This window comes from Drosophila yakuba, chromosome 3R (genome assembly GCF_016746365.2).
Source record: "Drosophila yakuba strain Tai18E2 chromosome 3R, Prin_Dyak_Tai18E2_2.1, whole genome shotgun sequence".
Classification (NCBI taxonomy): Eukaryota; Metazoa; Arthropoda; class Insecta; order Diptera; family Drosophilidae; genus Drosophila; species Drosophila yakuba.
Window position 1 is genome coordinate 10247320 of NC_052530.2, and position 18731 is coordinate 10266050.

Genomic DNA, 18731 nt, shown 5'->3' on the forward strand with positions numbered 1-18731 from the left:
TTTCGTTGCTGCATTTATGTGAAAGCTGCTTCCGGCGCCAGTTGTACGTTTTTTCTTCGATTTTCGAGAACGAATTGCTGATTTAAGGACTGCATTTATCTGAGTGCTGCTTCCGCCTCCTGTGGCAGTCCTTTTTGTGCCACCCCCTGCAGATGCTGCAACACTGATGACAGTTTTGTTTGTGCGCTTTGGGAGCCATTACAAACACAAACACAAACACAGACACGAGCACGGGCACCAATACAAACAGAAAGGGCGACGCACACACGCACACTCGTACATACACCTGGAGCAATCCTTGGCAAAGTGGGCAATGTAGCAAGGAGGACCAACAAATGGCTGCTTGTTATATCAAGTGTGAAAAATATTGCAGTGGCAGTGGCAGGAGCAGTTGTTGCTGTAGTTGCACGGGCACACGCCCGCCGACTGAAGGCAGAAAAGGACGAAATCGGGATTTGCCTGCTGTCGACGGCTTTGCAGAGGGTCCTGCGACGGAAGCTGAAATCTCCAGGGAACAGCAGGTATTAGATTCCAAGCATTAAGCTCTTTCAATTCAAAGGCACAATGACACAAGTAGCAACTGGATATGAGTAAGCCGTGCAGTACATTAATTGCATCGGTTAGGTAAGTTACGTGTGGCATACAATGGCATTGAAACCGACCCGCATTTGTATTTCTATCTGCTGTTGAGAAGTATGCAAATCCTACTTTCTTTATAGGCTGAGGAATCGCGAAAATTATGCCTATGGCCAATAGGCGTAGGAGTAATATTACAAGTCAAAATTCTTAAAAGCAATATAATATCAAACATAATTCAACAAATTCATTCAGTGTATGGATAAGGTGTAATAATATTAAAAATTAAATTTTTGGCAAAAACAATTTGATTCGTTTAGTATAATCTACTATAGAATGAACCAACTATAGAAATGAATGAAATTGTTAAAATAATATCAGCAGTAAAGTCAACTAACAGCTTAGTAGAAATTAAAATTGTATTTTTACTTAGCTACAGAATAAAAAGGTTATGCTATTATGCAAAATTCTCGGGAAAAGCCCAAATGCCTACATCCTTTGAGTTTGAACTCCGAACATACTTTCCACTTGATCAATCGACCTCTTGACCACAAGACCAAATCAATTAAACGGCGTGAGCGATGCGTTGATGCCATTTTAAGCGATTGCAGTCGTAGTGCGAACACGTGAATTATGATTACGCAAGAACAACGTAATTAATGCATAATTAATTTCATTTTAAAATCTGCATTAAGCGCCAGTTAATTAATAACAGTAAACGCAATTACTGCATAGCCATCAAAAGCCATGAAAAAGACTGTAAATTGAATTACAGCATGCCGTCAATGGTCGTGAATATTTAAGTAATCGCGAAAAGCACGCAAATGTTTGCAACTTAATAAATTATGCTTGGGACGAAAAATGATAAACAAGAGAAGAGCCGCAAATATAAAAAAGAAAAGCCAAGCGAAAAAAGGCGCGAGACGAGAAGCAGGAAAATTAATTGAGCGCAAATTGGTGAAGCTGCGATTTTCTGCGTCAAACACAACACAAAACAAGGAAAACAAAATAGGCAATGAAATTTTACACAGATATCTTACTGTGCTGAAAATGGAGTTTGTGGCAATGGAAAATGGGCAACTGGGAAATGGGCAAGTGGGATGTCAAATGAAGGGGATTCTCTGGGAATGGGGGCTGAAAGACGGCGCGTGGCTTACACGAGAAAAACCATCTAAAAACAGTGGGAGGGGGAACGAATTTATCATTCTACCACTGGCATCAGACAGTTTGTTGCTACTATTATTGTTGTTGCTATTCTCGTTGTTATGCTTGCTGTTTTTGTTGTCAAAAAGCATTTTAAGCGCTTAAGCCAGAGCATAAGCTGCGACACGCACAAATCTCGAGAAGAAGGGTGGCCAGGACCCCACTTTAAACCAGTGATGCCAGGGATCCTAAAAAAGTTAAAAATCAAATTTTCTATATTTTACTTCAATGTACTAAAGTATCTATGTAATGTTATTATATCAAAAATAAAAATATAATATATTATAACTTTTTCCTTGACTTTAAAAATAATTTGAAAAATGTAGAAAATGTAGAATTACATAAAAAAATAATCTATAGATCATAATTATTTATATAAGCATATATATCAACTTTTATCTTAGCTAGTACCTTTTCCATCACTGTCAATAGAATACGGAACCGTTCTGCTAGCAAACACAAAAATATGGAAATGCCCCTTCATCGAATTAATGCACAAACTGTCATCAATAAAATACAATCAATTTCTGTGCTATTTGACATTTTAATATTCAGAAAGCTGCATAAATTCTGATAAATCTTTAAGCAAACTTCTCGATATTTCAGTTGAAAGCCCCCACTGGGAACGCTTCGTTTGGCAATCAGATTCCTTCATTTCATAGATAAACGAGCCGCAATGAGCCAATGCCGTAGTTAAGGCCAAAGTTGGCTAAACTTTCTGGGTCACCCCGCCCCAATTTTGGCCCCACTTTCTCCTCACCGATCCCACTAGTTGGCTTAATCATAAATCTTTAAGCTACCTGGAGGCCCTGGTGGCCAGATGGTGGGTGGTGTTTTTTGGGCGTGGGGAATTGACATGTCTACGCATAGCAAATGGCAGGCACAAAATGGCAGCTGTCGGCCGGCTCACAGCAGCCAATTAATTTTTGGTCAGCTCCCGAAAGAAGGCAGTTCCACCATGCTCCCATTCCACCACCCACTCATACACCCAACTTACCCATCGTAACATTCGGATTTGGGGGCCTAATGAAGTCGGCCTCCCAAAATCGGTTGAGTTTAAAGCACCGTTATGGAGTGCGACGTAGGTGAACTGGGGCGTGGCCACGAAACCCTTTTGGCAATCAGTGCGGAATTTGTTTTGTTTTTGCGGTCAGCCGGAGTAAAGAGCTCATCCGGCTGGCTGGGAGTTACGATGGGTGTGGGGTGTTGGGTGTTGGGTGTTGATGGCGGCGAAGGATGATGGAGGATGTCCACTGGAGCAGCTGCTCGCCGCCCGCACATCCATCAAGATGTCATGGAGAGGACTCAGCAACTCACATGTCGTGTCCCGGAAACTATACACTGGGAAAAAGCGAAGCATTTAGAAGTCATTATAGCTAAAACTAAACTCACAGCAAAATTATGAGATAACCCGTTTAAGGAACCACGTATTTATTTAGTGAATAAATTATTCATTGAATGCAGATAGTATAAAATGTTCACCTATTTTTCCCTATGATATCACTATGATTTTTCTCTCAGTGCAGCACTATCCTTTCGGTGGCCTGAGCGCGTGTGTGCAGCTATGTGTAAAAAGTCAGGGGGATCTCTCGCACTGCTGCGCATCGCTGGCAACGCTTTAGTTTCAGCTTTTGGCCTGGTCCGCCTTCGTCCTGCGTTCAGGATCTTAAAGTCCTCGCTGTGCCGCAGACACATGCATGCAAGGCGGCTGGCGCGGCTCGCCTTCGCTCATTACTTATGCAAAGTCCTTTTTAGCTGTTAAGTGTTTTGTGTCTACTTACAAATGTAGCTGTAAATCAAGCGGAAGTCGTTTTTGCGGGGAAACCCCCTTTCTGGGAGGGGGTGGCGTGCTCCAAATGGGGCGCAATTGACTGCACGGGTTGTGGAGCCATTAAATTTTTCATGCGTTTACTATTTCCGGAGCGGCAAAAGTACAGCTCTTCATGGCCAACTTACAAGAAAAAAGGGCTGAAGAAAGAAATATTAAAGGTTCCCCCATGGCCCCCCATATATGCAAATCTTTTCCTCTTGAGATTGGGCACGAAAATTGATTATAGCTATATACCGCCTGGCGTGAGGACAAAAGTTTTGTTGAGTCCATTAGGCCGATAAACCTGCCCATTTGTTTCGATGATTTAAGGTCAGCTACTTAATGCATGAAAATCAGATTCCTTTTCACTATACTCCAGGTCAAGTGTCTGATTCCATTAAATTCGTCTATTACTCAGTTTTAAATTTTGATAGAAACCCTTAAGTTTCAAGGCACTCATTCCTAACAGCTTTATACGAGGTTGCTATTATTTTCTTTTCGACAGCGACAATTGTAAAATTACACAATTAATGATTAATTGCACAAGTGGTGCCAAAAAGCATTCTAGAGCAGAGAAAGCGAAACAGAACAGCAGAGCAAATGCTAAAAGCCATTACTCTAATAATATTTGACTTGAATCGATAACTTGTCTAAATTGCAAATAGCCAGAATAAGAGGTGGGGCAAGTCGCAAGGGGATAGACACAAATAAACAAGGAGCTGGCAGGATAAACAGCCGGCAGACAGGGCAGAGTGGAGAATAAACAAGGCAGGCAGGTGCAGTGAGACGAGTCAAGGAAGTGGAACCGAACTAAAAACCAGCTAAAGGTAACCAAGACCCAGACCGAAGCCAAAGCCAAAGCCAAAAACCAAGACCAAGACTCTCTCTCACCGGACCGCCTTGACAGTCAATGCCAAAACAATTGAGGTTGGCCCGGCGCAGGAATGGGGCTCTTTGGAGGGTCGACAGAGAGAGTCCGAAGGACGAAAGGACGTAGGAACGTGTGATGGGAACAGACATTTGGTCGAGGAGCACGTATGTGTGTGCCTTTGTGGCAGTTGCCTCGAGACTAGAGGCCCGCACTGGGACAGGGCCAACGCCATGGAACACCCAGACCAGACCCAGGTCGAGGTCGCCAAGAAACAGACTGACTGGCCGGCAGCCAGTCCTCCCACCAAATGAATGACACACTTCCGTAACTTTGGCAAAGCAATGACGTATTTCATTGATTCTATACTAGGAAGACTATTAAAAGTTGTAAACTAATTTAGTCAGGATTCAAATCTATTCTGTAGAAATCTATGATTAGGATCTATTCTGTAGAAATCTGGGCATGATTAAGATCTATTCTGTAGCAAGATAGCAATGATTAAGATCTACTCTGTAGAAATAATTAAGATATTTCCTGTAGAAATCAGCTATGATTAAGATCTATTCCGTATCAATCTAGCAATGAGACAGTTTGCGAGCCAAAGGATAACTTGTGAATTGATAATTAGCAAACCGATTTAAGTTCTTAAAGAGCTTGCCATAAAGAGCTTGGTGCAGATGCGGAAGTTTGGAATGCACTTTTGCAAATTGCCTGACAGATTGCTGTTGTCGCTCCATCGTCTCCGCATGTGAGCTGCCGAGTAAATTGTGGAAGGATGGAAGGGTGCAAGGACTCTGCCATTATTCATTCATCGATTGTTTGCATGCGATTGTCTGAGTGTCCCGAGGACTCACGAGGTGGGGAGCTGCAGAGAGTGGAATGAGTGGAGATGGTGGACCTCCCAACGAGTGCAGGCATTCGCTCGTATATTATTTTTAAGTAAATGGCAACGCTAATGGATTAAGAATTGCATTTTTCATAGTCGTCACCGGCTCTGGGGGGCTTTAATATTTAATTCGGGCAATGGTATTGTGAAAGCACTCTTGCACTTTAAGTGGCCGCAGGTTCATTTTGCTGGGCGCAAAGTAAGTGCCATGTAATTTATGTGCCGGCTGGCTGACATTGCGAAAGAGTGCGAAAATTGCCGCAAGTAAGAGCCCCATCGCGCAGTGGCTTTGCCATCCTTTCATGGCGACTTGAATGGCGCCCCCAGTGTCCTTTTGTCGCTTGCTTATTCAGTGGCAGCTTAAAGCGTTCAGGGGATTTTTCTGTTTTCTGCTTCTGTTTTTTTTTTTGAATGCACGCTTTCACAGAGTGTTTATTTAATTAAGGAGTCAAAGAAGTCGTCGCATGTAAAATAGCCTGCATGCAAAGTAGCCAGCCCGCCAACAGTTGGGGTTGGGGAAATCCATTGGATTCCGGGATTTCCAGGCCCATCATTGGCCACTTCATTTATCAAGCTTTGACACTGACAGGCCGTCCGAGTTTGCATCAAGTTTCGGCTATCCTTTTTCGGGATTTGATTAACGAGCCGTGGCGCCGGACAACTTTTGGCCAGCTCCGGACTAGTTAGCCCAGCCAAAAACAGCAACTGTTGAGCAGCGGCAGTGCGGAATTGTCAAGTCATATTTCATTTTTGGCCAACGCCCACGTCGGACAAATTCGAATGAAACATCATATCGCATTTGTATCCCGCTGCTTGCCACGACTACAAGGGGTTTTTCAGGTTTCTGGGGTTCGAGTGTCAGGCGACAAACATTTGCGACGCATTTGCGTGACAAGTTCGGCCCTGTCGGCCTACTTCAAGTTGACTGTCAACAAGCGCGACGACCTTGCAGCAAACTTACCTGAACACGGCCAAAAAATAGCTGAACTATAAATAATTTTACATGAATAATCCATCATCGCATCAGTTTCCTCAAGTTCACTTCCTTTTTTGAGGTATTTAACTTTGTTTGATACAATTGGGACGTAAGAAAATATACCTAATAAAACTAAATGTTTTCAATCGTAAACTTGTTGGAAGGATAGTAATATTTGAATTAATCTTATCAAACTGTATGCAAAGTAGGCTCAATTATTCACCGTTTAAGAAGAGATGTTGTTCTCTGTGTATCTGCACACGGCCAGCTAAGCGCACTTAAGAACTGAAAGCCCAATTCAGGCGGCAGCAGCACGTGCTTGCCCTTTGACAACGTGGCGTATGCGTAATGCGGTATAAGAAGCTCGCAATGCGCGTCCCCTGTCGTTCTGCCGGCACTCCTACTGTTTTGGCACGTGAGTTATAAATAATTATAGACAACCGAGTAACCAAAAATTATACCGTTAAGCATGAATAAAATGCCAGGCACGTTTTAGCTGCCTTTGGCTTAACTACGCCTGCGATTCGAATAATTGGAGAGGCCGAGGCTCTCGAGGCAGCCCACTTGTACATATTCAGCGGTCGCGACCGCCACAGGACGTGACAGGCCCAAATTGGAATTATTGCCATCATGTCACTCGATTAGTGGCGTTAAATTGCCAAAGCCACCTCCCATCGCAGGATCTCAGGATTCCAGGACCCGCGATATGGCATCATTTGCATCTGCTTTGATACGCTCGCTTCGTTCGGTCCAAAAAAAAATGCGTCTGCTTCGCATTCTGTTTAGCTGCCGGCTATCATTTAATATCCTGTCACTTAGCGAATGGCTGGACAGGCAGGACCTTTTTCGCCTCTGTGCTCAATTTAAAGTTGAAAAATATTTGCAAGGAGTTTAAAGGCACTTTAAGGTGCGGTAAAATGAAAGCTTTAAGGTGTTTGTTGAAGCTGTCTGTGCAAATATTTATATATTTATATTTTTTATTTCAGACGTTGCCCGTAGACTTATTTAAATTATACCACTACCTCAATGCTATATGAATTTCCGTAAAAATTCTAAAAGCAATTAAACAACTGTTTATTTGGAAGCTAGTACGTTATATTGTCTACGATATATAAAATATCATTGATGCACATTCTAGCCATGTCAATTTGTGATATGTTACTGGCCTCTGCCTAAAATCACTTCTGTTTATTTTGGCCTTGTTGAGAACGTGCAATGGCATTGCTTGTTTTGTGCAACCAAAATCTCCGGTTGCAAACATAAGCAACAATCTCAGGATACCAAAAGCCACAATGGGAAAATGCATATCGTGTAAATTACATCTCCATATGTGCATGGTTCTTTAGCTCTAGAAATTTCCCATTTAATTAAATCACATATCCGATGTGTGGGCAGCATTCTCCCTCTCCGCTTTTGAACATTTCGTTCGACATATTGTTGATTTTTTGCTTGACCATTTTGAGCCTTTCATTAAAATTGTAGAACAAGCTACTATGCAAATATGAACAGAAGCCACCGGCACTTGGGAGTGTCTTTGCACATAAAACTTAATATTCCTCTAGTATTTCCGGCCTGACTTGCCAAGTCAGCAAGTCAGCAACTTGTGAAGTGCCTCTTTTAAATTGTAATATAGGTAACAATCTGGAAATTTTACCACACACGTCCAGCTGCTTGGGTAAATATTGAAACTGACACGTGTCGAAAATGGCCAGGGAATTAAAAAAAGGCAACTATGAATTGTATAAGAGTGTGCCAGGGACATTTTCATGGAGCATGTAGCAAATATAGCTCATGGTTTAGGCCAGATTCGACGGTATTAGCCCCGGCAATGTGTAGTATTTTTAGATCAGTGGCTTTGAGTTTATAATACCAAATCGAGCATACAAAGCCGGGGCGTCGGAGCAAAGTCAATTCAAATTATGCATAAATCTCAATATAATTGACATTGAACGACAAACTTTTGCTACTTTGCGTTGAAATTTTCCCGAGACTATTTTTACCATTTGAGAGGGTGTCCTTTGGCCGCAGACGGGCCATTATATCCGAGTCAAGCCCAGTGACTCACAAACAGTGTCGAAAAGTTGGCCAACGTGAATGAAAGGATGAATCTGGCTTACACCCAACACCCACTTGACATATATGTAGTAAACATATATAAGTCCCTTCGTGTGTACACGTTCATTGTGAAAATTATGCGAAAACTTTTTCGTTTCTCTGAATACGACGGCTGAAAGTGTATTAAATTTTGCATTGCACTTGGCATGGCCAGTTGCACTTTCGCAAAATCTCAGCCATACAAAAGCCTCTAAAATAGCTCAAAAGCATTTTGCGGTTTTGGCTTTCCGGCCTGGGATGAGTGTCCATTGAGACTGCTCTGCGGTTGTCGGGCTGTCTAAAAAAAAAGATACGAGAAATGCCTTTTCCCCCAAAGTTTTCGGTACTCTTCCGGTCTTTAAATGGGGGCAATGGGTGAATATGGCTGGCACTTGTGAAATTATGTTTAACGGGCCATCAAAACTTATTGTTGGAAAATGGTTTTCGGTTGGAAGTTCGAAAATAGTTTAAAGTTTTTATTCCTTTCGAATATTCAACCCAAAGATAACATAAGAAGCCGAGTTGATATGTTCTAGGATAAACGAAATTTTCAAAATGACTTTAATTCCAGTTTAAAAATCTGGCAAAAGCCTCGAGAAACCATAAAACTAGTCCTTGTAACATTAAAATGCCTGCTTTTGCAGCTTATTTGATTAACTGGAAACGTGGGTTGGGGGAAAATGCGAATTAAGCTGTGCCAGGGAAACATCTGCAGATGAAATTCTTGTCATTGTGGTCGTCGCATAAATGTCTCAAAAATATGCTCTTGTGCGGCCGCAAAACAAAACCATAAAGATGAGATATGTGTGTGGGATTCGTGCATTGCTCACATGCTCATATGCTAAATTCGCCCCGGCGTCGACATCTTGTAATTTTATTTTATTATGCCCAAAAAGGACGAACTGTGTGTATGTGTATGTGTGTGTTGGTGTGTGTGTGTGTGTCTCCTGTGTTTTCGGACCTTTTATATCCGCAAGGAGAAAAGTTTGTAATATCTTGTGATGTTCCGGTTGTCTCAACAAATTGGCAGGGAAACATACTAAATAAACTGCCGGCAGCCGGTATTGATGGCATGGCTAATGACCTTGAAAGTGATATGGTATCCCTTTTCCTACCTTATTGTTTTGGGGTTTGTTTGTGCAAAGTTTGATCATAATTTGATTGAAAACAGTTTGACGACCCTGACCAAATCGCTAGCAGTCTGTGGCGCCGGGGGTTGTCCTTTAAATTATTAAATAGCTTTATTTTCCTTCTGAAAGCTTTGCAACATGTTTTGATTTTGTATATTGTTATGAGAATTTTGTTGAAGACAGTTTTTGGAACTTAAAGCCAGCTAAACGAATGCTACAGATGTTTGTGCCCTTTAACAAAACAATAGCAAACTTTTCCAAAACCCTTTAAAGTGATGGCACGGACTTCCGTATAAACTTCGTTTTGTTGTTTGAAAGTTTTCCTAATGATTGGTTTTCTTCATTGATAAATAAAAAGATTGAAGAAAAATACTTTTAGGAAGCCTATAAAGGCAATCCTAAACATTCCTTGTTTTTCTCCGTGAAACTTTAGTTATTGGCATGTTTTCCTTACTGATATAAACTAAGGAAAGTTTTCAGTTGGCGCGAGTTGTAACTAATAGATGCTGCTGGTGAAAATGCTGAATGGGTTTTCATTGGGTTTATATATTTAAGCAGAGTTGCAATAACTATGCGATGCACAACGGCAGCGGGAAAACAAAGGTATTACAAGTGCTTTGTAATCTATTTGAAAACTTTTCCCCCAGTCGGAAAACACACGCAAGCCAGTCAGGCAGCCAGCCAGCCAGCCAGCTAGAACCCAAAACGAGAATAATAAAGCTGAAAATGGGAGAATGGAAGGATGGCAGGATGGGTGGATGGGGTGGAAAAGTGTGCTAAAGAGTCCATAGGAAAAACTCTCGTAATAGACAAACAATGAGTATAATGAAACGTTAAGGCGTCGTGTAATGACGCAACGGAAGCGAAGCAATTTACGCAAGCTTCCACAGCGAGTTAGGAGTTTAATGAATACCAGGAATAGAGCGCTCAGCGTAATGACGCTGCTGAATGCCGCCGAATGGTGGAAAATCGCTGGGCGGAAAATCGAAGCAGTCGCCACTTTATATGCCACATTAGAGCAATGTCAATTGCAGGAGCAAAAGTTGCGGCCCAAAATGAAAGCCGGAAGGAAGCATCTCACCCAGAGACACCTCAATCTCCGCCATTTTCCCCTCGATTTTTTGCGCCAAGCGAGGTGGAAACAATACAAAAATAAAGCTGTGTAAATATAAAAAGTTGGCAGGAAGGGAATAGAATGGCGACCAGGGCGAAATGGAGGGCCAATAGCACTCGACGAGACATCGAGAGCCACAACAATTATGGCAAAAGTTAAATGAGTGGGGCTATGCAATGTCGAACTAACAAATACCCTATAATATGGACAATAAGATTTATATTTCTGAAAAACCTTTTAATATAGTAACCATATTAATGCAGTAAGTTAAAGAAACTCAAATATAAGGTTTATGCTACATAAGCACTGTAAAATCGTATGTTATTCTTGCTTATTTTATAAAAATTTAAGTTTAAGGTAACATTTTATATCAACCATTACACCGTACTTTATTAATTCCTCCCTAACCAAGCGGTAACTCATTAAAGCTGGACAATAAAGGACCTGTTGAGTACACGGCTCGCCCAACATGGGTTCAACTTTTCAGGGTGTCTGAGCTGTCAAAAACGAACAAAAACGCAGACAACATAGATACGTATTAAAAATTCAATACAAAACACGAGGAATGTGCTTAAAAAAAACTTGTTAGAAATTTAATTGAATTTCGTGTCTTGTCCTTTATCTGTCTGTGCTCACCATGTGATTTTCCAACACAAACAAGCATTTATTTATATACATATATTTGCTTGGGGACCCAGACGAGGACCATGGACCCAAAAGGACACCAGCTTCCACTCATATGGATGTATGAAAATTTCTTGTAGTTTCAGTTTTCCGCCCTTGCTAAGCTGGCAGCTGTCAATGGCGCGAGTTTTGGGTAGAGGAAAAGCGGCGAAGGTTTGCTTACTTGCGCTCGGAAAAGTTGAAGACCGTGCCGAGTTTTCCTGAGCATATGGATAAACACTGGCTTCATCTTGAGATATAAGAAAAAGGCGAGAAAGTTGTCAGTGGAAAATTTTGATAAGCCGCTCCTATGGCTCTTGTGGGGTAAGCTGATTTTGTATTTCATTATTCCCAAAAAAGGGAAAACTATTCAAGAATTTGCTGCACACTGAAGGCTTTCGGGGGATTTGACAACCTCGTACAGATAATATTGAACTTTTATAATTGCTTTATCATATTTTATGTGCTGAAACTGAGGGTCTTTAAATGACATTTAAATGATGTATTCGAATTTGTGGGTCAATTATGAACACAATATCATTGCGAGTTCGTCCCTAAGAATAACATATAAAATACGAAAACGAATTAAGTTTCTTCGTAAGCGGCTCCATAAATCAATCACGCTATCGACCGCAGCATTTAAAATGCAAATGCAATCAAAAACCATTGCAAATTCATAGCGTTTTCCATATTAAGGTTTTAACCATTCGGCTGCCAGCGGGCAGACATCAAAGCAAATCAGGAAGCACTCGGTTCGCTAAAAATAAAAGTGTCAGCGGCACTAGAAAAATTCCCAACAAAGGAATCAAATGGTAGAAGCAAAGGCCAAAGTCAGAGCCAAGCACCTGGCAGCCAGGTGAGGACGAACTTGTGGGTCACACGGAAGCCGAAGCCCAAGCCCAAGCCAAAGCCAAAGCCATTTGCATTATTATTGTCGGCGGACCCAATGGTGGTGTGGTGGTTGGGTGGGTGGTGCGATGGGAACTTGAAACGAAATCAAAAGTCAAAGAGGGCGACATGGAGGTAGTGGCAGGGTGGCAGGGTGCTGGGGCTGAAAATGAAGATGACTCTGTTAGGGCGAATTGCGTAAGGAAAACGATTTCACCGGGCCTGATAAGAAGGACGTTCGTGGTGGGCCATCCCTAATCGACCTCCAACCACCAGCAGTGGTAACCTCGATTCAGTGAACAGCTTTCGATTTCCGTCCGAGATCCGATGGCCTGGGAAAATGCGTTTATGGCACATCGATGGAAATCGAAAGGCCATTAAATAGTTTACTTTATGCATGGCAGGCAGATTTCTACCCTAAGGTTATTTACTCGCCCATACATCCCAGACTCATCAGCATGATGTTGTTTGCGATGATGATGATGGACCCGTCAAGCGCTTTGAGCCAACTTAACATCAACCACATGAACAACTTTTCTTTTCTTATTTTCCACTTTTTTGGCCTAGCACGTAGTTACCGCATGTTTCGCTATGAGTTCCTTGCCTTTCCGGATTCCTAAGTGTCCTGGCCAGCAAGTTGTGCGGAAGTGTCTATCATATGCATGCTAATAGCTTCCCCTAAGGCAGTTCCTGGGCCCAACTATATTACGTAGTGATTATGGGTGTATTTTCTATGCATTCAAAGCCATTCACGTTTGTAAACCGGCTCAGGTGATTCGGATGTGTGTTAGTATTCATAAAAATAAAATGTGTCCTTCATAAGGGTTCTTTACTTATTAATTATTGTTCACCACAAATACTTTCATAGATAGAATCCCAACTCGTCGAGTGCATCAAACGCAAGGAAAAAGTCGCATTGTATGTAACGGGAATCCCTTTGCGGATTTTCCGCATGGCGTTAATGTTTTTGCATGCTGTCAACACAAATATTTGACCACATTACAAAAAAGTTGCGGAAACAATGCCGCCGAACAACAGAGTTTCGCAGCATCGGTTACAAACAGCAGAACAACTAAAGTTTTTTTTGCAAGCTGACAACAGATTCATATGTGTGGCAGTACTCGAATTGTATGTGGCCATCAAAAAATAATTGTGGTGAAAAATTGTTGCAATTTCTATTTTATATTACTCAAACATGTTGCATGAGTATACTCATTGTATTGGTAGTCTATCTGTCTGTAAACATTAAATAAATAGACCAGGAATTATAAAGAAGTTTTAAACAAGTCTTTTATACCCTTTGTTACCTATTCAGTAAGCTACCCAAAATACAACTCGCAGGGGTCGAAGGTCGCAGATTCAAGCAGACTCAAATATATTCACATGTATTCACATACCCAGGCCATACATCTGCGTATGAATAAACATATGCATGACCATGCAAATGTGTCAGCGGGACGCGCGAAATGCAAATGAAAATGATATGTGTTTACATGCTAAGGGCTAAGGGCGAAGGGCGAAGGGCGAGGGGCTAAGAGCCAAAAACTGTTGTCAGTCAGCGAAATAAAAAGGGAGCTGCGAAATCCCCGCCGGACTAAAAACAGTCATCTCTGGCCTCTTTTCGCAGCTCCCCATAAATTTGGATGACAGCCGAGGTGACAACGTGTCAACAAGCACCGCGGGCGGCTGCCACGCCTCCTCAATCATAGCGCCCACGCCCATTCACACACACACACATCCACGCACATGAGGGGTCATAAAGCGAGCATCAAATGTCTGGCAAATCGGGCAATTAAGTATCAGCTTTAAGAACACGAGTGTGTCGCAGAACAGGCGCTCTCTTTAAATGATTGATTATTCGCGTTCGGAAATCAAGGGGAGCATATCGATGGGGATTCTAAGACTGACCCCCCGCCATCTATGTTCTTTACCTCAGGCGATATCTGGTGAGGAATACAGTTGTTAATAAAAATATGTATACAGATATTGGGAAGTCATTATTGACTTGAGTATACGGATGGATATCTAGAAGAGGGCGCATTTAGTTTTATGTAGATCCCCCCTTGGTTAGTTTCCTACGCCCCTGTCAATATTTCTTATCACTGTTATCGTGACTGTTGTAAGTGGCTGTCGCTGTCATCTGCCAGAAGCAGAAAAATAAAGGAAATGGAATCAAATTCGACACTTGGCCCCCTCGCTGCTGGTTCAATTTGTTTTCCTCATATTTCTGTGATTTGTTATTGAAATTGTTATTGTTGCTGGTTGTTGCCCCCCTCAAATGTGACAGCAGCAACAACAACAGCAGCAACACGGGCTTATTTTATAATCACAGCAATTTTCAGAGCTTGGCTCAATGATTCTTTCTTTTTGTTATCTCACATATTTGCATTTTATTATCGCTCGCCCTTTTTATTGACACAAATTATTTGGGCTTGGGTATATGCACGTTTTACTTTTTGCTCGCGTATGTGTGACTTTTATTTGTCGTCAGGTATTTGATATTTTATTTCTGATTGCCTTGGGATTTACGTTGATGTTTATTTTGTTTGCATATTTGCCAAATATTTTCAAAGGATTTCCCACGAATTGTAACCAATTTAAAGTGACAAAAATACAAGCACAGATTGAATTATTTCCATTGACATACGATGTAAATTTTGTGAATGCTATTCAGTAGCTTAAATTAGATAATTTAATGGAAATAAACCATAATTATTATTTATGCCACACACCTAATGCGGGTAAATGGATTTTAATTGGCGATAAAAAATGTTACAGTTTAAGGGTAATTATAGGATTTATTTTCAACTGCAGATGAGCTCATTATTCCTACTGTTGCTTGCTGGGAAATACATTATGAAACTTCTCCCAATCGGTTGACCTAAAAAAGAAGAAACGCAAACCCTTTCTGGCCAGTCATTTCCCTGTCATTAAGTCCGTTTGCTGGGCAAACACAATTTTCAGAAGACTTGTATCTAATTGACGACGGGATGCTGTGTTTGAGCCAACTGAAACTAAAATTGAAATCGATGCCGCCAGAGAAAGCAAAGTAGGAAAGTCCAACAAAGGCACGTTCACACACACACATACACACGCACACACAACAAAACACACACACGTGTGCGAAATCGCCATTCATAAATCATCATATTTTCACCCGATTTTTCCCCATTTTTCCGACCGTTTTCAGACCTCTGCGGGAATTGTTTGCCTTTGGCTCAGCAACGCAGGAAAAAAGTACAAATATTTGTTATGGTAGCTCACACAAAGGCTTATGTTGTCATGGACCGCGTTGTATGCCATACATATATCTTCTATATTGTATTCACTGTTTTCATGGACAGTGGCATGTTTTGTCATTCACTCAATTTGGCAAACAACCGAATCATTAGCCCGACTGGACCCTACTTTCCATTGCCATTCTGCTGCTGCCGCCTCTATATCCACTTAAACTTACAACAAATTAAATAAGTTTCAACTCATTTACCAAGTCATTTTCCTGCCAACTTTGCTCGTCATCAGCTTCGCCGGCTATTTGTGTTTCAGTTTAGTTTTATGACGAGCCCTCCGCCCAATTTTAGCCCCATTTTATCCCCATTTTGGCCCCATGCAAAGCGTATTCTACACAAAAGAAATCAGCTAAAAATTTATTTACCCTGACTTTGGCAGCGGAACTGGAAAACGTGAAAGTTTTGCGCTTTTGTTTGAAATTTGTTTCGCATTTGTAAGTTGAAATGCTTTCCCCAAGAAAGGAGGCATCTCAAAAAATAAAAAAAGAAACAAAACACAAAAAACCAAAATAAAGACAGAAACACAAATAAAAGCTTTGTGCTGCTCCTCAAAGGAGAAGTAAGCGACCTGGGCACTGAGGTTCCAGGAAAACCATCCCCCACCAGAAAACCAGACCCCAAATCTCAGGTTCCGTTTGCTGTTTTCCCTGATCAGAATGTTCCCCAAGTTTCCCTTTTTTTTTGTTTTTTTTTTTTGCTGGCCAGCTTTTATTCAATTTAACTTGCGCCCCCGTTTCCATTCGTCTTTCAGGTTACGGCTTAAACAAATTTCGTCCATTTTAAAGGTTCGGCTACCGTCTGCTGCCCAAATTGATCTTATTGACACTTTACTTACGGGCCAAATGGCCTGGACGGCACTATTTTTAGCCGAAACCAATGGCCGTGTCATTTGTAACATTTTCGCTACGGACTCGAGGGCTCAGCATTATTGCAATTTGAGGGTTTGATGGGCGCGAAATAGGGGGCTGGAAAATATTGCCTGGCCATAAAGAAATCCTTATGGTTGTTTCCGAAAAGAAAGAATGAGAAAAGCTACGGCATTCAACAGATGCCAGTGCCTTCTCAAGGGCATTTCGTTAAGAATGAATTCTGAAAAATGTATAAAATGAAATGGACTCGTCATTAGGTCAATTTGTTTGGAATCAAAATTTACAAATGAAATGGTTGTACATTTCGGAAAATGAACCTTAATTTCCGCAATGAATACTTATCGGAATATTGGCCTTTAAGCGACTTTAACTTATGAAAGTTATATTTAAATACATACAGTTTCAACTGAAACTCTTCCTACGCCTTATCGATCCATCTTCCCCCAAACTTATCCCACTTTCTGTGGGCTATCTCGTTAAGAAATTCCTTTTCCCAGCGGCAATATGGATTCATGTTCCACCAGATTCTGGACACAAATCCCGCGCCCAAATCTCAGGGCACACGCAACAACAGAGTAAACACAAGTATCACTCACCAAATATGTGGCGTATTCAACCTACAAACCTACAAACTAGCTTCACTCAGAAAAATTAAAAAAGGAAAATGAATGTTGTCTATAAATTCTATGTAAGATAAGAAGATTTTTGATAATAGTCTAGGAATAGTTTGTATATCATCCTTATATTTGATATAAGTTGGCAGAGAACTTTTTTAATGATATTCTAAGGAGTTTTTTGCAGTGCATGCACAATTGTACTTTTATGGGAATAGGGCGAGAGTGGTGCGCTGAGTTATGACGTCCAACAGCTGTGCAAAACGATGGCCACAGCATCGGGAATAGCCGCTCATATGTGGGCCAGTTGGCCTGAAATATGTTGCATAAGCTCCCCTCGGGAGGGGGGGCAATATCATTTGGCAGCTCACGAATGAACCGTGGCTCCCGGGAAAATATGGCCAACATATAAAAAAACGAAAAAGCTGGACAGTATTAAATAAAAATGGCTAGCCGCCAGTATGTTCTTGCATTGTTCGTCCGACCAAACCAATCGTAAATCGTGTGTACACATACCCGTATAGGTAGAAAATGTATTGCAGCCACTTGATACAGTCATAAGTCGGCCAGGGAACATTTACAAGCTGGCCAAAGAATACAATGCGGAATCGGTTTCCTTTGCAGGCTACTTTCCCTTGGGCTCGGAGCACTGCCTGACCTGGATCTGCCTGGATGTCCTCTTCTGCACGGCCAGCATCATGCACCTGTGCACCATCTCCGTGGACCGCTATTTATCGCTGCGCTATCCAATGCGTTTTGGCCGGAATAAAACACGTCGACGGGTCACTCTCAAAATTGTTTTCGTTTGGCTGCTGAGCATCGCCATGAGCCTGCCCTTGAGCTTGATGTACTCGAAGGTGAGTAATTCAGCTTTTCTTTCATTTAGGAATATTTAATTACTTAAATTAACAAATTGTTTCTAACTATGCGACCGAAAAATAGTGCCCTTTGGCATTCTATGTTTTACATTAAAATAATAGTGAAAATTCATTAAGAAAATACATTGTAATTAAAGTGTAGAGTAAAATTAACAAAGACTGTGCCAACGCAATAGTTAAACCCGCAGGGAGACAAATGTCTGAAATATTTTGTGCATATGTCCTTTACTTAGCCAAATTAATTCCGTGCTCGCCCTGCTATCTCCCCGTTTGATTCCAGAATCACGCCTCGGTGCTGGTGAATGGAACTTGCCAGATACCGGATCCGGTGTACAAGCTGGTCGGCTCCATTGTGTGCTTCTACATTCCGCTGGGCGTGATGCTGCTGACATATTGCCTGACCGTCCGCCTTTTGGCCCGGCAGCGCCAGAATCTGGGTGGTGGACAGCAGACGGCGGCGGCCACTCCCGGATGGGCCAGTGGATGGCTTGGCCAGGCACCGGCCTTGGGTAAGGATGCTAGACACCACACTTGTCCGCCCACTTTTAACCCAGAAGAGTCCACGAAGTGCTGCAGCAGCTTAATATGATTTTCAGTTTGCCTAAAATTTGCATTTTGTTCTCCGGGTTGCACTTTTTGCACTGCAGAACTTTACACGACACTCGACAAAAGTAGAGAAAATGGGCGGATCAGAATCCAAATCAGGATCAGGAATGGGAACGGGAACGGGAATGGGAAAGTGCTGAAAGTGGAGGAAGGACAACACTAGACAAACAATGCAGAGACATGTGCCGGATACGCCCTGAATCCGTGTCCCTGGGATTTCTGAGGCCCAAAGTGCGACTAAGCCGCAGCAATGCACACAAAAT

General features: G+C 41.8%; 1 protein-coding gene across 2 annotated transcripts in view; it reads left to right on the top strand.

The window, feature by feature from the left end:
* The window catches only part of LOC6536232 (dopamine D2-like receptor), a 43096-nt gene that overhangs the window by 14959 nt on the left and 9406 nt on the right, over positions 1-18731 (top strand). The window contains exons 1-3 of one of the 2 annotated variants that reach the window (XM_039375517.1): positions 11436-11647; positions 17609-17841; positions 18143-18371. In XM_039375517.1, coding sequence (XP_039231451.1) covers positions 17683-17841; positions 18143-18371 — 388 coding nt within the window. In that variant the 5' untranslated portion in view covers positions 11436-11647; positions 17609-17682. Of the gene's footprint in view, positions 1-11435; positions 11648-17608; positions 17842-18142; positions 18372-18731 lie in introns of those variants that run through there. The other variant, XM_015192130.3, reaches the window with a different exon arrangement.